The sequence below is a fragment of the Triturus cristatus genome, chromosome 4_1 (genome assembly GCF_964204655.1).
Source record: "Triturus cristatus chromosome 4_1, aTriCri1.1, whole genome shotgun sequence".
Lineage (NCBI taxonomy): Eukaryota > Metazoa > Chordata > Amphibia > Caudata > Salamandridae > Triturus > Triturus cristatus.
Window position 1 is genome coordinate 919,788,232 of NC_140585.1, and position 25,324 is coordinate 919,813,555.

Genomic DNA, 25,324 nt, shown 5'->3' on the forward strand with positions numbered 1-25,324 from the left:
CCATCTTCAAGATGGCGAGAGCCCGGAGATGTGCTTCACCTCGCCTCCCCCACCTGAGGGGTGGGGTGGGCAGGCTGGCACATCCCCTGTCCTTGTATGGGGTTTCCGGCCAAGCTTCCTGCCAGAGTGGGGGGTTGCAGTGGCCTGGGGAAACTCCAACTGGCGGCATGCCTTTGAAGCTTCCCTTTGCTCATCCTGGGGGAGGAGATTTCTCACCTCACCCAGGATGTGCATTGTTGCAGGCCCGGGAGAGCAGGGGCTCTCCCACCCAGGGGTCCAGCAACGTGTCTGCTGTGTGGCAGCCTGGGCAGCCTCAGAGCAGACGTGGATTTGTAGGTTAGCTGTAAGGGGGCATCTCTAAGATGCCCTCTGGGGTGCTTAGTACATTAAATCCCACACTGGCATCAGTGTGGGTTTAATGTGCTGAGAAGTTTGATACCAAACTTCCCAGTCTTCAGTGTTGCCATTATGGTGCTGTGGAGTTTGTGTTTGACGAGCTCTCAGCACCATGTACTTGTAAAAGGCAGCACTGTACTTACAGTGCCCAGGAATGGACCTGGGTACTGTAGGGGCACAGGGCTCCTGCTCCTGTGCCCACACCATAGGCATAAGGCACCCAGCCATAGGGGTGGCTGACATATGCCTTGGCAGTATAGGTAATGGGCATGGCACACAGAGATGTGTGCCATGTCGACTCTTTGTTTTGTCCTGCACCCAGACACTCAGCCTGCAAAGGCAGTGTGTGTGTGTAAGGGTACAGGGCCTCTAAGGGTGGCACAAGGAGTGCTGCAGCCCTTAGAGGCCTTCCCTGGTCACAAGGCCCTGGGTACCTAGGGTACCATTTACCAGGGGCTGACATGTGGCCAGGGTTTGCCAATTGGGAGTTTGTGTGTTTTAAGGAAGGAACATAGGCCCTGGGCACCTGATTGGCAGGAGCCCAGGGCACAACAAGGAAAAGTGCATCAGCTATTAGGCAAAAAAAGGGGGGGTTACTGCAACAGAAACCCACTTTCTCACAATGTGCAGTATTGAAATTTAACTTTAAAGGAAAATGTTACTTCAACTGCATGGGAAAGGGGTGGGATGGCTACAAAGTGTGTTCTTCTTTGTGAGAAAGTGCCATCTTTCTTGCATGGTATGCCCTCACTTTTTGCTAAATTGCTGAATGTACTTTGATTAAGTGTACCCTGGACTCCTGCCAATCAGGTGCCCAGGGCCTATGTTCCTTCCTTAAAACACACCAACTCCAAATTGGCAAACCCTAGCCACATGTCAGCCCCTGGTAAATGGTACCCTAGGTACCCAGGGCCTTGTGGCCAGGGAAGGCCTCTAGGTGCTGCAGCACTCGTTGTGCCACCCTTAGAGGCCCTGTACCCTTACACACACACACTGCCTTTGCAGGCTGAGTGTCTGGGTGCAGGACAAAACAAAGAGTCGACATGGCACACATCTCTGTGTGCCATGCCCATCACCTACACTGCCAAGGCATATATCAGTCACCCCTCTAGCTGGGTGCCTTACGCCTATGGTGTGGGCACAGGAGCAGGAGCCCTGTGCTCCTACAGTACCCGGGTCCATTCCTGGGCACTGTAAGTGCAGTGCTGCCATTTAAGAGTATTTAAGAGTACATGGTGCTGAGAGCTCGTCAAACACGAGCTCCACAGCACCATAATGGCAACACTGAAGACTGGGAAGTTTGGTATCAAACTTCTCAGCACATTAAACCCACACTGATGCCAGTGTGGGATTTAATGTACTAAGCACCCCAGAGGGCATCTTAGAGATGCCCCCTTACAACTAACCTACAATCCACGTCTGCTCTGAGGCTGCCCAGGCTGCCACACAGCAGACACGTTGCTGGACCCCTGGGTGGGAGAGCCCCTGCTCTCCCGGGCCTGCAACAATGCACATCCTGGGTGAGGTGATACATCTCCTCCCCCAGGATGAGCAAAGGGAAGCTTCAAAAGCATTCCGCCTCTTGGAGTTTCCCCAGGCCACTGCAACCCCCCACTCTGGCGGGAAGCTTGGCCGGAAACCCCATACAAGGACAGGGGATGTGCCAGCCTGCCCACCCCACCCCTCAGGTGGGGGAGGCGAGGTGAAGCACATCTCCGGGCTCTCGCCATCTTGAAGATGGGGGGCCCTACCCTATCAGGATTAGGCTACTGCCCCCCTCCCACAGGAGAGAGGCAGGATAGGGGGTGTACCCACCCCAGGACAAGGACCCATTGGTCCCTGGCCTTCACCTACCTGTAACGCCCCTAAATCTAGTATTTAGGGGCACCCTGAACCTTCCTTCCTCAGATTCCAGATTCGAAAAACTACAAGAAGAGCAAGAAGAACAAAAGAGGAGCCAAGATGGCGACCGAGACGGCAGCGTAGATTCCCGGCTCCGTGAACCTCCGCATCCCGCACGGATATCCTGTACTAGATCCTCAGCTTGCGCCATGGGATCGTGTTTGTGAAGGAGAGTGGCAACCGATCGTGTGACTCCGGGGCTTCTGGCTACTGTACCGCCTGAGAAACTTGCGGATGAACTTTGCGGCCCGTGCGGCCCCGGAGCCGGGACCTCGAGTGGACGCCTTGGCCGGGTGGCAGTTTAACAACAACGGCCTGTGGTGACTGGGTGGAGTCGGTCCACCGGAGCGGTGCTGCCCCCGGCCTGCATTTCGCCACGGCCGCTCCCGTCGCTGAAGCGTAGTGGATCGAGGGCATGCCCGGGGGTGCAGTTCTCAGACTCTTCGGTGTTTGCCCCTGCCTTTGACGGTGAGCTACCCGGACACCGCCCCTAGCTCGCCCTGACCCTTGCAGGCTGCTCCCGGATTTTCGCGGCCGCTGGTCCTTGGTGGAGACGACTGTTGCCCGAGTCCACGCAACGGCTGAATTTGTACCTGCCCCCGGACCCCAGCGACGTGGACCCCGAGGTGCTTGTCCCTGGGTCCCGGCCCCCATACGAGCCGGGCCTCCCCCGGCGGCCATCTTGTTGCGATGCAGCCTACTATCCTGTCCACCGGGTCGCAGCAGGATTGGGAGTGTGTGACTTTTGGGAGTGTGGCGGAGCGACCGCGGGGAGCAGTACTGGGGTACGGCGACCTCCTTGAGGCCCTTGGTGCCCTTCATTTCTCCTTGGCTCGTGGCATCGAGGTCTTGGGGAGTAAGATCGACGGTGTGGCATCAGCGTTGGGACAATGGCGGCATGCTAGTCCACAGTTGCACAGGGACTTCCTACACTGCACACAGGAGGATAATGTCGCGGCCATCCCTGCGATTAGTGCGCAGCCGGACACTCCGGACAGTATGCTACCGTATGATCGGCTGACTGAGGGTTTGATCTGTTCCGGAGGTAGTGGTTCCGAGTGGAAGGTGGTGGCCTCGTCCCGTGTACGACCTCCGGTGACCCAGGGACTTTACCAGCAATGTCTGTCTACTTTGGATGATTCAGCCTTCCCGGACCTTGTGTGCAGTACAGATCCTGGGGCAGCACTGGGAAAGACGTCCCTCCGAGATGCGGACTGTGTTGGCGTTCTGAGACCTCCACCCCACCTGTGTGCGTCGCTTCCCGGTTGTTTTGGGACATCCCTTCACCTTGGAACATCGGACATGGCGCTGGGTCGAGGGGTGGGCATGGGCAGCATCGCCAGGAGTGGTCAGGGATGAGGCTGATCCCTCGGGGTGGTCATCTGGTAGACGGGCGGACTCATGGTTGTGTATTCCCAGGACATAGCTACTAGCATATTCGGTGCGCAATGCTCCCCATTCCCCCTTTTGTTATGGTCGATTTGGTGCTACTTATTGTTTGCTGCTGGGATACCTTACGGTGCGGGAGGGAGAAGCCGGGGGTATGTTCTGAAGGCCCTCCTCCAGTCTATTATATTTTCTCCACCCCCCCGCCTGGTGGGGTTCTTTCTTATTCCTTTTTCCCTGCTTCTTCTATATTTCGGGTCTAGTTCCAGGGCGACAGGCACACTGCTGGGGGGAGGGGCCATACTCATTTGCAGAGGTGCAGGGTGGGGGGTTGAGGGGGGGACTTTTTTTCTTTCTCAGTCTTCCTCTCTTTTTCCATGGCCTCCTTTTTCTTCTCCGTTTCTTTTTGTTTCTTTTCTGGGATCAGCGTGGTACGCCTCTTTTGCTGTGAACCGTTGCCTCTCCGTGTGTGCCACAGTTTCCGGGGGTTCTCTGGGCGTTAGGTATGGGGGCCTGCAGGCGCAACTGTTTTTGATATTCTTCCCCATCATTTCCTGTGTTTGCGCCATGGATTCAATTGATTGCTGTTTATTGCTAACGTCTATCATGCGGCCTGCCCTTTATCGCTGTTGGGAAATTGTTTGGCACCTGATCCTACTGTTTTGTTTCATTATAAAATGAAAAACCCCCTTTTCTCCTGGTGTCCTACCTGCGCGGCTCCCGGGCCGAACTATCTTAGTATGAAGATTTTGCTACCGAGGTGCCGCATGTTCTTATATTTGACCTTATTGCTCTGATTGCTTAGCAGCCGGCCCTGGGGGGTTGTAGGCCCATACTTGTCAATGATCGAAATGTCAATAAAGGTTTTTCAAAAAAAAAAAAAAAAAAAAAAAAAGAAGAACAAAGACCTGCCCTGCAACTGCTAAAAAGGGAAGAAGACACCAGCTGCTTTGGCCCCAGCCCTACCGGCCTGTCGACTCCCGGACCTGCACCAGCGCGGCATCTCTAGTGGCCAGCAACCTCACCAAACCCCGGAGGATCTGGCTACCTTTTGGCTCTAAGCCCCTGGGACTCCCATGAGTAGAGGCTCTACTCAGAAACCTATTTCTAACCCCTGGCAGCAGCCCGGAACCGCGAACCCAGCACACTCCGCACCAGCCAAGCCTGGCCAGTGCCGGAGTGGACAAAGACCCTGAGGACGACCCCACGACGACTGTGACCCCGAGTCCGGCACCCAAGGACCACCCTCGACATTCCGGAAGAAGCCTGCAGCCTCAGAACAGAGTGCCACCCCAACCGCGGTCAACAAGAGGGTAAGATTTCCGACATCAAAAGGCACCCCTGCACCCGGCGCCCTGCGGCCCCCTGTGCCCAATCCCGGGGTACCCACCTAATCTACAACTACCCAACTTACCTCTCGAAGTGGTGGTGGCACCTGAAGCATCCTCGTCCCAGAGCTTGCAGCCTTTTTCCTAACCGGAACATTCCCATTGATTTCCATTGAGCGCCCGACGGCTCAAAAGCACCCTGCACCCAGCCGCCCGAGTGGCCCTGGCAGTGCAATCTCTACACTAGCCTACTTCCCCACTTGCCCTGAGTGAGTGACCAGGAGCCCAGCTCCCACAGCCGCGTGGCCTGCTAGTCAGCAGCCACCAAACCAGGCCCCCCTATTCCTCATAGGCTAACATTTGGCCTAACTCTCTCTGCACCCGGCCGTCCTAAAACCGCTGAGGGTGAACTGACTGTACCTACCTAACACTGGGAGACCCCTGAGTCTATGCCCAGAACTTCAACTCTGCCAGGCGAGAACTTACCCTTAAACCGCAATCTTCATTTTCCTCATAGGGTAACATTGGCTGGCTTTTTCTTGGAAATTCTTCTAAGTGTGAACTTTTCAAAACTCAAAATATTCACCAAAAATCAGCCGAGTACCAAAATCGAATTTACTCACCTGCTCTTAGGTGAGCTCCCAGTGCTGGATCTTGGTGCCCAGCACTGACTCTGAAAAGTACACACAACTACACTTACCTTTAACTCCTTTTTGTTCCATAGGAAACCATGGACTGCTTTTCTGTGAAATTTCTTCTAAGTGTTGATTTCTTACTTACCTGTTTCTGATAAAGACCCCAGTGCTGAGTCTAGGTACCCAGACCTGGATTACAAAAGTAACGATAAAGTACTCTACCTGCAACTTGAATTTCTTGCCATAGAGATCCATTGAATGTTTTCTTTGAAATATTTTCTAAGTGTCAACTTTTGAAATAGCTAAGTATTATTTAAAAATCAGTACAGTAATTAAGTCGACTTTCACCACTTGATTCTGAATATTGTCCCAGGGCTGGATTTAGGAACCAGACCTGGAATTCCAAAAGTAATCTGAAAAGTAATTTATTACAAATAACCTGAATTTACCATTGAGCTCAATGCATTGTTGGGTTTAGGAAATAGGATTGTTTATTGCAACCAACTGTGACTATTTACAAAAATTCATTGCTTATTGCAAAAGTATTTATATTCAACCTCTCATTCTGAGAAAGTATATTTTTATTCCCTTTGTGGTTCTAAAAATAAAACAAGCATATATTTTATATATATAAACCATTGGCCTAGAGTTCAGTTATTGAGTGTGTGAGACCATTTGCTGACTGAGTGTGTACAACAAGTGCTTTACACAGTCCTCTGGTACTGCCTTACTGCTCGACCAAGCTACCACTTTAGAGAGTAAGGTCATACCTAACTTTAATCTCTATCAGCCCCTGGGGGACTGTGGACTCTGTACACCCTGTACCTATTAGGGAACAGTATATACAGAGCCACTTTCTCACATTCTTTCATAAACATTGTAATGTATAAAATTATGGATGCAATTCAACAACTGTAAAATGGAAAAAATAAACACATTCTTTAAAAAAAAATGTTACTTAGCCTGTTAGCAACTATTCGTGGCATGTAGTGCTATAGATTCATATGCTATGCATACTAATGCCATCTAGTGTTGGGCCTGGATATGTGCAAGCTGTTTTTTCTTCAAAGAAGTCTTCTCGAGCCATGAGGTATGGTGACTCTACCTATTGCTAGTAGTGCGCATGGGCATTGGCACCATTGTCAAAAGGTTTTTAGCATGATGGGTGAGGGTGAAAATGGAGTGTAGCGATACAGCAAGAGAGATGACCATGAGGAAAAAGTAAAGGAAATGTCTGTAACATCGAAAGGCTTCCAGGGAGGAGGGTGGGCACATGTAAATCTATAACATTAAAAGCCATGAACAGATGCCTACAGGGTAAGGAGAATGTTACTTACCCAGTAAGCATCTATTCTTTGCATGTAGAGCTGTAGATTCACATGCTTTGCATACTCCTGCCATCTAGGGTTAGGTCCGGATGTTTGCAAGTTGTTTTTCTTCGAAGAAGTCTTTCCAGTCACAAGGTAAGGCGACTCCTCCTTTCGGTGATAGTGCGCACGGGCATCGACTCCATTGTTAGATTGTATTCCCGCAGAGGGCGAGAATGGAGTTAGTAAGAGTAGAATAGAGATGTCCATGCGTATGTATATGAGTAAGAAACTGCAACAGGTACACTTACCCGGGGAGGCGGGTGGGCGCATGTGAATCCACGGCTCTACATGCCAAGAACAGATGGTTACTAGGTAAGTAACATTTTCCGTTCGAGACATGTGAGCTGCAGATCACATGCTTTGCATAGACTACACAGCAGTATTTTCCCAAAGCAGTGGCTAACCTGTAGCCGTTGCAGTTGTCTGAAAGAATGTTCTAAGTACTGCCTGGCCTACATTAGCTTGCTGTTTTGCTAACACATCTACACAATAGTGCTTGGTGAATGTGTGCGGTGTAGACCATGTTGCAGCTTTACAGATGTTAGCTAAGGGAAAGTTTCCTAAGAAAGCCATAGTAGCCTCTAGTTTGCGGGTGGAATGCGCTCTAAGGGGTATTGGTAAATTTCTCTTTGCTTTTGCATAACATGTCTGAATACATTTGATAATCCACTGAGCAATACCTGATTTAGATATAGGATTGCCTTAGTGTGGTGGAGCAAAAGCCAGTTCTTTCTATGTAATATAATAATGCTCGTCTAACATCTAAAGTGTGTACAGCTCGTTCTGCCACTTAGCCTGGTTGAGGAAAGAACACGGATAACTCAACAGATTGATTGATGTGAAAGGCAGATACTACTTTAGGCAGGAATTTAGGGTTAGTGCGAAGAACCACTTTGTCGAGTTGGAAAAATGGTTCCTCTTTGGTTAGTGCCTGAAGCTCACCGACTCTCCTTAGTGATGTAATAGCAATGAGGAAAGCAACTTTCCAAGTGAAAAATTGCACTTCACATTTATGCAATGGCTCAAAAGGTGGACCCATTAGTCTGGTAAGGACAATGTTAAGATTCCACACTGGAGCAGGTGGAAGTCTAGGTGGACTAACTCTTTTGAGTCCCTCCATAAAAGTTTTGATAACAGGGACAGATGCTGTCTATGTTGAAGGTATGCAGCTATTGCAGCGAGATGAAATTGTATGGATGTGTAAGCCAAACCTGACTGCTGCAAGTGTAGTAAGTAAAAATGATATTTTGAATGGAAGCATCTAGCGGGTTGATATGGTTGTTATTACAATATATAACCAACCGCTTCCATTTAGCTGCGTAGCAAGCCCTTGTAGTAGACCTTCTGGACTCTTTAATGATGTTCATACAGTCTGGTGGAAGTTTGAGATAACCTAACTATGATTTCAGGAGCCAGATCGCTAGTTAGAGTTCTTTGGGATCTGTGTGTTTTATGTCTACATGGCTCTGTGTGAGGAAACTGGGTGTGAGATGTGGTTTTTGATGAGGAACTACTGAGAGCTCCAACAGGGTAGTGAACCAAGGTTGACGAGCCCATGTTGGCGATACTAGGATCAGTGTAAGGGATATTTGCCTGAGCTTCTGAACCATTAGTGGAATGAGTGGTAGAGGCGAAAAGCGTAAGCTAATATACCCGACCTATTCATCCATATTGCAATGCCCTTGGACAATGGTTGCGGATACCTGGAGGCGAAGTTTGGTCATTTTGCGGTTCTGTGTTTGGCGAACAGATCTATCTGTGGAAAGCCCCACATCTGAAAGAATGGGAGGAGAACTTGAGGGTGAAGTTCCCATTCGTAAATCTGTTGTCTCTGCCTGCTAAGGTCTGTGATTTGATTGTTTACTCCTGGAAGGTGTTCTGCCAGGAGATAAATATTGTAACGTATGGCCCACTTCCAAATGACTTGTGCAAAGCGTGACAGTTGGGGAGAGTTTTTGTATGTAATACACGGCTGTCATGTTGTCGGTGGGAACTAGGATAGTTTTGCCTGCAAGGTGAGTCTGGAAGGCTTTGAGCGCTAAAAACACTGCTAGCAGCTCTAAATGATTTATGTGAAGTTGATGTTGCTTCTGGGTCCAAAAAAGTTGACTGTGTGAGTTTGGAGATGATCTCCCCAACCAGTGAGAGATGCGTCTGCTGTTAGCACTGTCTGTGGAACTGGGTCGATGAAGAGCCGCCCTTTGGATACGTTTTGTGGATTCCACCACTGCAGAGAGTGTTGGTGCCGACTACCAACACTAGATTTGTCAATTGACCCTGAGACTGATTCCACGGACGTGCTAAGCATTCTTGAAGGGGACGCATATGAAGTCTTGAATTGGGAACTATCATGATGCAAGACACCATCACTCCTAGCAGCTGCATGTATACCCGAGCTGGTAGTGACTGGTTGGGCTGAAACTGGGAGATTAGAGCCTGAATACTGCAGATCCTGGCTTCATTGGGATAGGCTAGAGCGTTTTGAGTTTCCAGAGTGGCTCCCAAATACTTTGTGTTTTGGAGGGTTGGAGATGGGGTTTTAACACATTCACTGTGAACCCGAGGTTTTGCAGCAATTACAGTGTTATTTGAGTGTGCTGGAGACACTTTGGGTAAGAACTGGCTTTGATGAGCCAGTCGTCCAAGAACGGGAAGACATGAATATGCGGTCTTCGCAGGTGAGCAGCAACTACTGCTAGGCATTTGGTGAATACTCTGGGAGCAGTGGTGACTCCGAATGGAATCACTTTGAACTGGTGGTGTTATCCTGCTACTACAAATCTGACATATTTGTGATGAGCGGGATGTATTGGATTATGAAGGTATGCGTCCTTTAAGTCTAGAGTAGACATAAAGTTGCCTTGTTGTAGGAGTGGGAGCACTTGTTGAAGAGTGACCATATGAAAGTGATCTGAGTGAATATATTGATGTTGTTCTCTGAAGTCTAATAAAGGCCTGACAGAGCCGTCCTTTTTGGGTATGAGAAAGTATAGGGAGTAGATGCCTTGATATTGTAATGGTACAGGCGCAATAGCTCCCTTTTGCAGAAAAGACTGAACCTCTTGTTTTAGGAGGTGTAGATGCTGGGGTGACATTTTGTGTGAACGTGGAGGGATGTTTGGGGGATTGTTGGTAAGCTCCAGGCAATAACCAGATTGGATGATTCCTAGGACCCATCTGTCTGAAGTTATTGTATGCCAGACGGGGAGGAATTGAGAGAGACGTCCCCCAACAGGCGTGGAATGATCGGGGGGGAAGGAAAGGCAAGTCACTGTTTGTTGAGGGGGAGGTGCAGGGTGTGGAACCTTTACCTCTTCCCTTGCCATTATTGCCTCTAAATCTGTCTCAAAAGTATCCTCTTGAAGAGGATGACTGAGTGTTACCTTTATATGCTGTAGAGGTGTTGTATGTGGATGTGTTTTTGGAACCTCCCCTGTAGTAGGAGCGACAAAACGAACATCTATTGGATGGGGACTGTAGGGCTCCCATAGATTTTGCCACGTCCGTGTCCTTTTTCATCTTCTCTAGGGAGGCGTCAACAACAGGACCAAAGAGATGCTTCTTATCAAAAGGTGTGTTTAAAACGGAAGCCTGTACTTTGGGTTTAATCCTAGCCATTCTAAGCCAGGCGTGTCTTCTTAGCAAGACACTGGTGTTGATTGCACGAGCCGCAGTGTAGGCTGCACCTAAAGCGTATCTAATAGATGTGTTGGAAATTAGCTTTCCTTCCTGAATTAGGTTGTGTGCCTTAGACTTATGTTCATCAGGTAGAAATTGGAGCAAGTGTTACAATTCGCCATAGAGTGCTCTGTCGTATCTGGCTAAGAGAGCCTGGGTATTGGCAATACACCAGTGATTGGCTGCCTGCGCAGCTACTCTTTTCCCTGAGGCATCTATTAATTTAGATTCCTTGTCTGGAGGAAGGGCATCCCCTGATGTTTGTGAGTTTGCCTGTTTACGGGCACTTGAAACTACTAGTTAATCTAAAGGTAATTGACTCTTGATGTAAAGAGGATTTGATGGTGCAGATTTATACTTTTTATCTATCCATGGTGTAAGGATTTGTGTGCAAACTGTTCTTTAAAGATGTCGCCCGCGTGTCTAAGCATACTCATAAGCATAGGCAATGTGTGAGTGGATCTTTGGGAAGAATTCAGTGTTTCAAAGAGAAAATCGTCCTCAAGTGACTCTTTATGAAGCTGAACTCCATGATATTCAGCAGCCCTATTTATTAGCTCTATATACCCTACATTATCATCAGGTGGAGAGGGCTTTGTAGGGTATAGGTCTGGATCATTATCAGTGTTTGGATCCGTGTTATAATCAGTCCATGGATCAGGACTATCATCATCTACTCCTACCCCATCATCCTGGTTGTCACGTGTTTGTGGTGGTGGTGAATTAGTGGGTGTTATTAACAAATTGGGGTTAGGTGGGGAGGAGGTGATAGGAGGAGGAGTAGAAGGGTTAGTGCCAAAGTTTTCACTCCAATGAGGAATGTGATAAATGTCCTCTGTTTCCGGTTTGCGTTTTGATGGCAAATGTGGTGTGGATATGTCCAGTTTTGGGATTGATTACCAGTTCTTTCTGTTTCGGGTCCGAATTTGAAGGCAAGACGTTGAAACGAGGTTTCTTCAATGGAGTAGCAGCCGTTGTATATTTTGGTGCCAATATTTTTGTTACCAAGGTTTTCGGCGCTGAAGTTTTTGGATCCAAAGATTGTTTTGGTACCGAAGGAGTTGGCTACGAAGCGTGTTTTGGTTTCGATGCCGATTGTTTCGGCCCGGTGCCCGAATACAGCAAACTCAATCCAGAGCCTAAAGGCTTCAATATTTGTTTCGGTGTCGGGCCCGAAGGGGGGGCGTTGGAAACATGTGCTCGGTGTCTACCTTGGCCCGAAGGCAGAGGAGGGATCGGAGCCTTTTTCTTGGGCAGAGGTGGAGTTTGGGGCAGGGGAGGATCAGTACTCACGGTACACTCACCTTGCGGAATCTCCTCGCCCATATCTGAGTCTGCTTCTGACACGGAAATCAGCTCCTTTTGTTCCTTGGCTCCTTGCGCATCAGACGTCTTGTTCTGGGTCTTCTCTGAAGAGTTCCGGAATGGAGCAGCTGTGGTGTTGTTCCATTTCGCGGCATCGAGCCCGACGGTCACGGAATGTTTTCTTGGATCGGAATGATTTACACATGTCGCAGTAAAAAGTGCTTGGAGGAGGTGACAACTCCAGCCGGAACAGGCATTGTTTCTATAATAGAAGATCTCTGGGTTTTGTTACCAGACCCCATACCTTAGAGCATAGATGGGATTTCTACATTGAAGCTGGGTGTTGCTCTTCTCCCGGGAGACGTCCCTCTCCAAGTATCTCTCACCTAAACATGTATCGCCATACTAACAAAGTATGACTCTCCAGCAGCAGCTGCAGTGGTATGTTGTTTCTAGGGGCTAGGGCCTGAACAGAACAGAATAACAACGGGCATTGTTTATCGACCTTTCTCACAACGTTTAGGGTAAACTCCAGGAACAAGCAGAGAACGAACACAGCAGACAGTTCTCATGTGAAAGGTACAAACAGAGTCTTGCAAAAATAAAGTTATGTAGAAACGTGCGCAAAAGCAGTATCATGGTGGCACAAGCTATGCTAACTTAGAGATGTTCACAATGTCCCTATATGCCATGTGACACCCTCCCCATGGCCAGGTTGTAGCATATAGCCAAACAGAATGCAACGCTAAGCAGAGACAAAGACGCCAGTGAAAAGGCCAAATCGGAGTAAAAAATTCAAATTTGAATTCAATCAACTAAATAATAAAAAAACAATTGAAGGTTGGTCCGGAAGAGGTAACCAATGATGTGCACCTTGGAACGCAACTCGTTCCAAAAGGTCATCACCATCGTTCAAAGTGAAGAGGGATGCCATCCAGTTGAACAGGTCGAAGGAACAGATGTGCTCTTTATAATCCAGTGCCTCCGGGAGCATAGTTGGCCTGCTTGCGTGATATTCGATGAAACGCTGTTGCAGGAGGCGCTGCGCAGCCTCACCGGTATTCCAGCACTCCAACACTCCAAGTGCAGCCGCACGCATCAAACTGCCGTTTCCAGAACAGGCCTGATCATGGGCCAGCAGGGGACCCACTACCAGATCATAATCCAGGTCAGCACATGATGTGTTGGAGAGGCAGACATCCAGGGCCCAGTAAAAAGGGCACCGTTGGCAATAGAACACAGGTTGCACGCAAGTAAAATAGGCAAAGCAGTAGATAAGTCCATAACTCACTCCTAGCGTCGCCAATGGCAAGAATCCAATAAGTTGTTGCATTCGCTCACGGTACAGACGCACTTGGCCAGGTCTGAGTAGGACCACAGGATGGGCAGCCATTGTGTAACAGGAGTAGAAGCACCAGCACACCACACGCCAGTAAGAGGATAAATGGGAACCCTCCGAAGGTGCTAGAAAAAATAGAATGCATAAAAGCAAGTATTATTCCAAAAATCGTCTGAAAAGATGAAACTAGGCCAGACCTCACAAGTTAAAAAAAAATGTGCAAGGCCCCAGTCTCAGACGCATTAAATATTTGATGTATTAGCCCCCCAAAATGCAGTGGAAGATTCATATTCAAGAGTGACTGAATCTCACTTGATGTTTTAGCCACCTGCAATTCGAAGTTCCCTCGAGCTGAAGTGAGAGCGACTTCTTGTTGAAACAATAGCGCTTTGAGTCTGATTCGTTTATTGAAGCCTGTTTTCAAAGTGGGAATGGAAGGCCACAGTGAACTATCTACACTCCCGTGCAGGGTGAAAAAAGCACACTGCTGCAACAAGTAACACGATGGGAAACAGATACTATATACGGAATGCCTGCCTGTAAACCGCAGCAGATGTGGTTATTTAGGATAAGATAACTCCCATTAGAAAGCAAAGTTAATGTGGGAACTATTGAAGGGATTGGTGTTCCTTCTGGAAGACAGGCCAAATTGGGCGCTGATACGTTGCAAGCGCTGTGAAGTTGAACTTGTGAACAAACCAAAGCATGTCTCACTGTAGAATCACAGTCCTCCCCTGTCAGGAAAACTTCCTTATCGTCACATAGACCGTGAAATGTAAATGGTAACGACCACAATTCGTGCAGGAAAGTACTCCCAAGGGGTTCAAACCTACCGATTGGATAATGTTTCATACATGCAGTAAATTGAAAGAGGGAAATAAGCAAAGGAATAACCGCATGTATTAACCATACTGAGGAATCAGTCTCTGCTATTGAGAACAGTAGTTGCTCTAGTTTCTCAATATGTAATAGTGAGTATGTTGAATCTTTCATAGACATAAGCTTTTGTTTATCTGTTAAATTAAAGGGCAAAAACAGAGCAGTAGTGTTTAAATATTCCCAGGGCACTTTCCCATTTTTCAACGTTTGCAAAGTCCAGCCGAATTGCATTACAAGGCGCAATGGAGTTTGACCATGATGCAATACAGACACATCATTCGGCACAATGTCAATAACAGGTGAAACAATATTGTCCAAAGTGTAAATACGAGAAAACAAAGTATTAATGCTGTTGTCGACCACATCCAAAACCTTACGCAAGTTGTCCTGATCAAGTTGTCGCAAACTGAAAGTTGCTTCCATTTAGGACAGTTTCCAGATTCATTATAAGCCGCATATGTAAAATGTTTCGGACGAGGGGATTTTGGACCTAAAACGGAAATCTGCCAGATCAATGTCGCCATGCAAACGTGAGAGATGTTGTTTCAAAGACGACAAAGCAGACTGTCCCAACCATTGTTGACATAATTTACCCACAGAACAGGTAGTAACCGAATGTGAGTGTGGGAAACAAGGATCTGGTATACTGAGAGTAAACTCATTGGATGTATTTGAGAAACGCAACTGGCAAGCATTTTTATTTAGGGGTCATATTAACCAGCCAAAGGGATTAATAGTGGACGAGTTAAGGGTACCATTGTGGGCCATATCGTTCAATGTCTTTAAAGTACAATTTGTATACTGCTGTCAATCTTCATATACCGCTAAAGACAGAAAACAGCGAGAATTTGAATTTTTTGCTGTAGCGAAACCATAACAAGTAGTCTGTTGTACAGTCTGATTCAGGAATATCAGCTATGATGGTATCAAACATGCACAATGCAATGATTCATTTCCCTGCACCTGCCAATCTTTGGTACCCCATTTCGATTTTAAATAGACTATGACCTTCCAATAATCATAACCTTTCAACGATAAATCAGCAATAAAAGAAGAAGAATATATCAATTTAGTATGGGCCTGCATGAATTTTGTGTGTGTCATAGCATTCAACCTATAATAGTAAGAGGGTTCAGGGCCGGACTGGCCATAGCGGGCACCGGGCGTTTCCCCGGTGGGCCGCCAGGGTGGGGGCCGGTTTTGGGCCCCTTGAGGACCATTTTTGTTACCAGGGGCCGGCAATATCAGCCCCCTGTAACAAAATCAGCCCAAACCGGCACTAACAGCTCAGCCGCACCTCCCTCTCCCCCCTCCTAGGGGCCGGCCGAGCAGTTTGCCAGGGCCGGTTTTGCTTCCCAGTCCGGCCCTGTTAGGGATAGAGAGTTTATAGCCTGAAAAATAGACAAACTTATTTTTCTGTGTCTGTGAACTACCCTGAAATAGTGTAGGACAATGTTCCCATTGAGTATTAATGGGTTGGACGTATGCAAAAAATGATGACCATAATGTTGAAAACAGAATAAATCAGCATAATTAGCTGAATTTAAATATAAATCCTCAGTTTCAAAAGCAGTGTATTTTAAATCTGAAAACAGTGAATTTACAGCATTAATATCCCAGTAATCGGAATGCAGTCCTGGCGTAATAAATCACCTAATGATACACAAAAGACATATGGCATTCAAATAGTCTCAGGCAGGCCGTAGATTTTGTATGGCACCTATCCCAAACTATGCCATCCCCGATTGGAACAGCTGAGATGTTAACGTAGGGTTGGTCCCTTTTTAGGTCTCGCCTGACCCAGCGCATGCGCTGGTCTGGCGAGACTTATTGAGAGGGCTCCAAAAAATGCTACCAGGCCAGCCCAGAGCTACAGTGCACGTGCCGCTTTGATGTTTGATCGCGATCACTTTCACTTTCGCGATAGGTCTCGCTTTTGGGACCTTATAAGTATTTAGTTATGCAACTGTTGCATGGCTAAACACTTATAAGGTCCCAAAAGCGAGACCTATTGGCTATGCCAATGCTTGTTATTTTATGAGAGGAAGTATGTGATGCCAACACCCCATCGACTGAATGGACAGCAGAGCGTTCAGGCAAATAATGGCACGATCAAAAGGAAAAAGACTGTCACAAATGGTATCGACATGAAGAGGAATATCATCGTTAGCACCATCCAAATGTATGTCCATGGAGGGACCAGATAAATGTTATCTGCTATAGCAGCAAGTATGTCATTGTCTATTTCAGTCATGGGCCTTGTTACGGCTGCTACTGAACAAGTGGCTACTGCAGATTTGGCTGCATCATCAGCCATAGAATACCAACAGCATGTGCTCCCACACGCTAATATCGAATAGTATGGATAACATGTATGAGCGGTAAACTCTGCTTAAGAGCTGCCACTCGAACCTAAAGCATTTTATGCTTTATGGCGCTGCCTTTAGAATCATGATAATCATTCTGAGACTAACAGAACAAATTGTCATTACAGGATTACACACAGTAAAATAAATCATATACTATAAGACTGGGCACTGCAGGATCAGCTAATTCTAGAGCCAACAACAAAGCACGCAGCTCAGCCAATTGAGCCGTACAGTCTCCTAGAGCCTGTGTGTGCACCAAGGAAGACTTAAACTGACTGTCAACCATAGAGCCTGACACTATAGCGCAGGCAGCTGAATAAGCCTGTTTAGAGCCTACGGCTGGTTGAGCAGAGCCGTTGGTATAAATTATACATTTGTACCAATCTAGAGGAAGGAGAGACGACGGAGGTGGATGAACCTGTTCGTATTGTAAAAACTCCTGCGTCTGTAATGATAGGTCAAAGATAAAAGTGACATCAGCCGAAGTCAATGAACTCGCCCACTGAATCCAACGTGAATGTAAAGCTTTAGAATTCGGAACGCTTGCCTTTGTGAACGCCTCTAGGACAGGCACAGGCGAGACCGTAAGAATGCGCTTACCTTGAGCCAGAAAGCGTTCTTTAAGAATCGCCATCTGGACTGCTGTAAGAATTTTTTCAATCAAAGAGAAACGCATCTCCACTGAAGTGTACAAGTGCGACTTGTATGTAAATTGGGACTGTATCCCCCTCATTAAACGTCAAATACGTGAAACCTATTGTACCCGGTACAATCTGTATGACTACATTTGTAGAATTGTCTCTTGTTAAAGAGGAAATTTGTAGCGAGCATATCTGACTGTAAAGACTAAAGAATGACGGTGTGCTCTAGAAGCCAGCTGGAAGACGAAAAAGTGGGTTGTATCAATGCATAAAGCAGCTTGATACCCTGGGCATATTCAGGAATATATGTTCGCCATAAATTTTAAAATACCAGCAAAGATTGTAACTTCTTTAAAGTGGAAGGAGGCTGCAAGTGTGCACATTTCTCTAAGAAATGAGGGGCTAAGCCCCTACCCTAATTGTTGAGTTTGTAACGCAAAAAGAGCACGGACACATAGGCGATGTGAGACTTAGCAAAGTTAAATTTGGACCCCAGGCCGGCAAAAGACATAAATGATGCGATCAACATCGGACTAGATGCGGTATCAACTCTTCATCTGTCAAATAAATTTAATCAACATATAATAAAGCGTCTTGGTTATGCAAAAGAGACACACTACGTGCAGCAAAAGCTTCTTATATTCCTATAGCCCATGGGCTAACGCGTAAATCTTTTCTGATTGTCGACCGCGGTAAATGGGGTCAAGTCACGGCTATGAGGAGCTAGTCTGTGACTGTAAAATCCATTGGATATATCAAGTGTTGTTTTATACTTTTTACGGACTATATTATTTCTCAATGCAGAGCTGTGCGCGTTTTGTACGGCAAATGTACGAACATGACTATTCAAATTCCTGTAATCCAACACTATACAATAGGAACCGTCCGGTTTCACTATCGGAAAAAGAGGATTATTCATTGATGAAACACAGGGTTCAATTACGCCCTGATATTCCAATTAAGATTTTACTCACTGAAGCTTTGGCGCCTCGTTTGATTAGGTATTGGGCTTGTGGCTGTGGCATAGAACGTAAAGGTATCTCATGGGCCGGTGATAGTTTGTCCCAGCCCGCTTGATTACAATACACAGCTGGCGCTAGGGCCAAATCCCATTCCGACGCTTAAGATTGTTTAGCCTCCTCCGAGACACGACAGGAAAACTAGAAAGTATCACTTCATCCCCTGTGAAGAAGCCGAATGGGGGAGGACAATCAGCCTCCGCCAACAAAATGTCATGTGAAGTAAGGTTTTCCCAAAACATTGCCTTAATTGTCCGTCTGATATTACCCTCAATTAGGAGGATTATCTCATAAAGCCTATCTGGTGGTGCAACTCGTGTATCAGCTGTTTCCACAGTTATAAAAGTATCAGTTGCTCTCGCCTCCAGACAAGGACGGAGTGCCTCCTGCAATATGGTGACTTCTGCTGCGCTGTTGAGGAATGTCACAGCTCATCTCCAATCGAGGAGCAGGGTTCTCACCATCTGAGGCATATTTTGCTGTCAAAGCGGCAACTTTCTTCTTCTGAAGCGGGGCACTGTACGGAAGCTGTCCCTTCTGTTTTGCCTTTACATCAAACGGTCGTGACTGATAAACGTCTTTGTTGAGTGGTCTTGCCTCGTTTGTGATCCTGTCGCTCCCCTTCACCGAACTGGGGGTCCGATGATTCCTGAAAGGAATGAGGAGAGCGCGGATCAGGAACCTAAAATCTTTCTGGTGTTTTAGGTTTTGTGCGCTCACGCAAATCATATCTACGTTCAGAAGTATCAGGTGTCGGCGAACTTGCACGGGAATCTTGCTTCTGTTGTTGATGCCGCTTATTTTTATTCAAATTTAAAAAAACTGGACTTCCCTCCTTTTCTGGCATGGGTTTATTTTGCGTCTGAGTAAAAGGCCAAATTCCCAAATTATTACGCCCCAATGATTTATAAACTTTAGCCATTATCTTTGTCAATTCACGTTGTTTTTCCACGTCAGCCACCTATCTGACTCACCTGAAAGCTAACTGCTTCACCCTTAACGTTAGCAAGAATCTTGCCAGAGACAATAGGGAATGCCCCAACTAGTCTCATCCCCAATTCCATTGTGGCCTCCGCCCCGTGTTCATCCTGAACTTTTTTAAGAAACGTCAGAAGCACAGTCATGGAGGGGGTGCCAAAGCATAGGGAGTTAACCACTGCAAACACCTTCCCCCAAGTGGTGCAATCTGCTTAAATTGAGAATAAGGTCTTTCGGTAAACTCTTGGTAAGTATCCTGTGTTTATCCACAGGAGATGTGTGAGGAAAAACAGCTTCAAGTTGCTCAAACTTTTCGGCCAACGAAAAAGGGAATTCATCCCTATTCTGAAGTCGCTTCCCCATCACTGAATTAATGATTATAGGACTGATCACTATGCTGCCATGCCCTGGTGGTTGAGCGGCACCCGCCGGAACCGGAGGTACATTACGAGAAAGATATTGAATGACACCTCTATGTATGTGAATTAACGATGTGTGTAATATTCGCAGCTCTGTGTGTGAAACAGTCAGATAATTTGGATGTGGAGTTAAGCCCGCCAAAACGGGCCAAGTGGCCCCGTCGACCGACAAGGGTCCGTGACGGACCACTGAAACAGGGTGAGGTAGGGCACCATTAAACCATATGGTGTGCTCCCAAGCCGACAACGGAACTTCAAGTAAACAATACGGATGGTAATTTTGTGGCAGCGCGTTCATATTCATGAAAGAAATTATCGCTCTCATGAACCGCAGGAAACTCAACCCAGGAGAAAAAAACCTTGAAGCGGTAAGCTGCATTTGCCTCTACGACAAATATAAAATCCGCTCCCGCAATTGGGACTCCATTTGCAGCAAGTGCGCAGTAACAGCAGCATGGTTAGGCGCAGGTATGACTATCAGTTGTGCCATTATAGACTGCAGCGCAACAATGGGCTTAGAATAAAGAGAACCTTTTAGAACTCAAGCTTGAAAAGCCTATACAATTTCCAAAATAGGAGGTAAACTCCCCCACACCACGGACGGCTCCCTGAAACGGTGCCATGTTGCAGGGATTCTGCACATACACAAAACTATGCGCAGGATTATGGGACCTTGATGTATAGGCACTGTGCCTTCCTACCGCCTTAGTATCCACGAGCCCAGGACCGACTAGCTATAGTGTCTCACTCGCTCTCCTACACAAACACGGAGAAGCAAATGATTCAAAAACCCGGAACACAACCCTCCCGGATCTCTCAGGAATCGTGGTACAGTATACTCCTTTTCGCCCACACTCTCGCTCTTGTCCACAATAAGATCTGACCAAGACACAAATATAGTTTAAAATGTTTATTTTAACTAAAGTGCTCTAACAAGCAGTGTACGAGACATAACAAGCAGAAAAATGCATAACAGTAATACAGTTCGCATCGTAGCCAGTCCATACATAATGAAGGGATGGGTCATTGTATAAAGACAATGGAGAAAGGACTATAGAGCCTAACCTCCCTACCCTTGGTAGGAATGAGTATTATTATATAATAGAAGATCTCTGGGTTTTGTTTGGAGACCCCATACCTTAAAGCATAGATGAGATTTCTACATCAAAGCTGGGTGTTGCTCTTCTTCCTGGAAAGGTCCCTTTTCAAGTGTCTCTCACCTAAATATGTATCCCCATAGTAACAAAGTACGAGTCTCCAGCAGCAACTGCAGTGGTATGTTTTGTCTAGGTGCTAGGGCCTGGCCAGAACAGAATAACAAGGGGCATTGTTTATCGACCTTGCTCACACCGTTCACACTAAACTCCAGGAACAGGCAGAGAACGAACACAGCAGACAGTTCTCATGTGAAGGGTATAAACAGAGCCTTGCAAAAATAAAGATATGTAGTAAGGTGCGCAAAAGTAGCATCATGGTTGCATGAGCCATGCTAACTTAGTGATGTCGACAATGTCCCTATCTGCCACGTGACAGAAGGAGCCCTCATCTGCTGCCGAAGAATGAGCATATAACTCATGTAGGGACTCTTCGGATCCAAAAATGTCCAGAGTGTCATAGACGATGAGTCTGGGCATTTTGAGGCGCATAGTGTTTTTTTCTCGAGCACTTCTACACCTCATATATGGATTCTTGATCTGGAGAAAGGCACAAGTTATGCACAAGGTGTTGGTCAGTGTGTGGAAACTTGGCGTGGCAGTGTGGGCAAAAACAAACAGGTGCCCGTTACGTCACCAGTTGGGCATGGCGTGAACGGAACTTGGAGACTAAAGATCTGTCCCAAAGGGCAATGGCCCACAAGGCCTCGGTCGGCTGAAACGTGCCGACGAGCAACCAATGTAAGCTACGAGTAACAGCGATTGATGGCAAAACTGGCGGTACAGGCCGAAATGCTAGTTTTTCGTAATGATGAGACGGAGCAGAAGAGTCCACAACCGAACCCGACGGCAGAAAAAAACAATCTAACAACGGAGTCGAGGACCATGAGCATTGCAGGCAAGAGGAGGAGTCACTACATCTTGTGACTCGAAAGACTTCTTTGAAGAAAAACTACTTGCACACTTCTAAGCCCAACACTAGATGGCTGCTTATGGTAAGCATGTGTATCTACTGCCACACATGCCATCAAACATGTGAGTTACAAATCCAATTGTAAGCAACGGGTGAAATGGATTCCCAGGGAAACTTTCAGAATGCCCCCAAGATGTCTTTAGCAAACCAGACAGATACCCTTCTCTGGTAGGCTTTGACCTAAAAAAATGGTTAGGCATAATTCTGTAAAGTACCACTACTGAATGTGTGGCTCTTCTAGTGCAGACATTTGGAGAAGTAACAATTCATTTAGGGATTCATGGAAACAGAAACCTGCCACGGAACAGTGCAGTTCAGAAGGAAATCTATCGCAGGTAGGCATATCCCTGGGTGTCATGGAATTTTGTAAGGAACAGACATCCAAGGAGGCAAGGTTTTATACTGTTGTTAGGACAGCTACAGCAAGCAAGTAAGGAGCTTGACGGATGTTCTTGGCAAAAACAGAGGAAGAACTAGCATACAAAGAGATATGAAACACTGTGAATGGAGTTAAAGAGTCACATATCTATATCAAGTCTTTTTGTAATGTTATATTTGAATTAGGCTTTAAAATCAAATAATACATTAAAACAATATATCTAAGTGGCTGCAAACCTGGACTCACTTTCTATTGCTACCTCAATAAGCTTGCTCACCTCCCTTACACATACTCAGCTGATCCACAGCATTCGCCTCTACACCCTATCTGAAAGGTCAACTCACCTCACCATCCTCTGGTGCATACATGTAGTTGAAGAAGACAGGTGTTTTTTTGTTTAAACGCTCCATGTAATCCCAAATAGATTTGTACGCTTGCTGGCTTCGCCGCTCCCCCTTCTCCTCGTACATAACACCTATGTTGCAGACAATGAATAAATTAAAGTGAAAAATGTCTCATGCTGAAGAAGCATATGCCTTGGAGTATCATGTTACTTTTCTTTCAGTAGCAATAATTACAAGAGATTATCTGAGAGTAGAATAAAGTTGACCTGTCAAGTTAACACAGATTTGACAATTTTGTTGAATTAAGAGTGCTTCACTTTGACTATACTTCCACATTATGGGGTAGATACCTGTAGCCCCGCATTTGATCATTACCCCTAAAGCACATTTCTAATTCATTGTCCATCCATCTTGCCTCTCCTCCTCCAGCTCTCATGCCATATAAGATGCCTGTGTTTATTCCCATCCCTACTAGTTTCCCACTATGGTCTGATTGTCCATCTCACCTGGCAGTATTTTTTCTCATTACATCTTACTGGAAAGTAGACATTAACTTACTCATCATTTATACAGCTCATGATAAATGACTCAAATTAACGGGTGCTTGAATTTACACATGAAATGTAGTCTGATTCTCCAAAGTGGCCAATTGCTTATGGCTTGGATCTATTCCTTCATGATCAATGCCTCACTGATATGTACAAGGGAGAAATAGAGTTCATCAACAGGAGAGGGAGGGTAAAAGGAGAATAGGATCCACTCTCGGTCCCCCAAATTTCAATTTCAAATAAGCAACAGAAGAGTGAAGCCAACAGAAGAAGAGCCAGCAAGAGGAGTCACTCTTGTTCTTTTATAAAAACAAGAGTGACTCCTCTTGCTGGCTCTTCCAAGGGAGAAATAGCTCACATTGGGCATCTCCTGTGAGAGATAGATTTCTTACAACTGCCAAGCAGGTATAGTTAAATCGTTGTCTGTGGTGCTTAGATTATATGAAAATGACTGAAACCAAGGCAAAAACAGCATGCATAATGACAGTATCATAAAAAGCTGGCTCAATGCAAGTGGCTTGCAAAGCCACCAAGATAAAGAGCAACAAGCCCCCAATCTCTCAAATAAGGAGCAAAAAGTGTTACTTGGTTTGTGCATCATTTACTTCCCTTGCCATAATTCTTAGTTAAATGCTGGACAGATGACACTGAGTAACTTAACTTACACTGGCTTTCTGTCTCCTAATGCATTCAACTTTTCTCAGATGTTTCAGTTACATATGTTTCCTGACATTTAACATCCCTCCTTGCCAAGTGAGTTAAGAAATCCTAGTAGGTGCCCTGCCATTGTGCAGCCTCAAAATTCTAAAGCTTGATTCGAATATCCACTTCCTTGCAAATCAGCAGTATGCACACAGTATAATTCCATTTACATCTATAGACTGCCTAACATTTTAATTTCAGGTATCCCTCTGTGTTTCACAAGTCAAAAATTACTTCGCCTCTGAACAAACTACTTTGCTGAGTAACTTTCATGTAATAATGACTATGTGAGATCACATTGCATACATAACTTTTTTGAGGTAAAATGTTTGAATTCTCTGTACCATAAAAATGAATAAATAGGCATCTGCACTTACCATCGAACGGCTACCACATCATGCCTCAAACACATCCAGCACACAACCTAGCCTAAAGACAGCCACAACCCAGTATCTTTCTACTTTACTTCTCTTCAGCACATCAATCATTAGGAAGAAAAAGGCCTGTGAGGGGGCACATATTTACCCAGTTCTATCCTTTCGTAGTCTGAGTCAAGTAGGAAGGTCCGGAATCGGTTGGATACATAGTGGTATGCAAGGAATTTCAAGTAGTACTGACTGAACTCAAACTCCATTGGAAACTGCACATGAATCTAAAACAATAAAAACACTTTATCTGTCAAATCTACAAGTAAATGCATATTCCACAAACCAAAGTGAAGATTTACTGTAGAGCAGAAAGACAAAATGGAGAGAGTAAAAATGAAATGATTAGAAATATATTCATACAAAAGAATAGTGTGATCACCCCATTTTATCAGGACTGAAGGAATTCAAGTCAAGTTCCTAAGACAAGACTTATCCTACTAAACATCTTTACAGTTCATGTGCCAGCACAATCGCCAAGTACCATCGTAGATTTTTTTTCGAAGCATGCGCTGGCAGAAAGGCGTAATTATGCAGGCTGAAGAAAATACTTTGGCTGGAGAGGTTTTCAATGCTGGGTCTCAAGGTTTCAGATGTTTAGTACAGAGTACTTAGCAGACAAATGCCTACGGCAAGGCATAGAGTAATAAACCTTCAACAGAGCAGTTTTGAGGACAAACCAGCCAACCTAAAAATCTACCCTAGCACCAGCAGCACTTACAATGTGTTTCTGTTGCATTTTTGTTTTGCAGAATGATTATCACCTCAAAGAGCAAGATGCTTTTTACCATTCAGAGTACTCTCATGAAGCACCTTAATGACAAAGTGAAAATAATTTAAAGCGAGAGCAATTCATTTAATAACATGTTTATTTGGATCTGCTGAGTAATTGCATCCAAGACCTGTGAACGGAGACAAGGAGAGACTTCCCCCCTGCACTGGTAGAAGTAAGACAGACTGCTGTTTAGGCTATAACCTGATCATTTGTTGAGATTGTGCAGCAAAGGACACAAAATAAGTAACTGCAGCCTGCGCACTAAGTGACTGTTATTGTTGTGTGGAACCACCTCCTTGGTGCTGTTGTGCTAACTAGATCCTGCCTATTTTGTTTTCCCCTCAAAGTGTGTCCTGATCTGACTGAAGACTGAGACCTCC

At 46.0% G+C, this 25,324-nt stretch overlaps 1 protein-coding gene across 8 annotated transcripts in view; it reads right to left on the minus strand.

Moving 5' to 3' along the window:
• SBF1 (SET binding factor 1) overlaps positions 1–25,324 on the minus strand; it is a 1,208,265-nt gene that overhangs the window by 176,876 nt on the left and 1,006,065 nt on the right. For all 8 annotated transcript variants that reach the window (XM_085653743.1, XM_085653740.1, XM_085653741.1 and 5 more), the window contains 2 exons: positions 24,270–24,396; positions 22,495–22,625 (listed from right to left, as the gene is read on the minus strand). In XM_085653743.1, the coding sequence (XP_085509869.1) occupies positions 22,495–22,625; positions 24,270–24,396 (258 nt within the window). The remainder of the gene's footprint in view (positions 1–22,494; positions 22,626–24,269; positions 24,397–25,324) is intronic.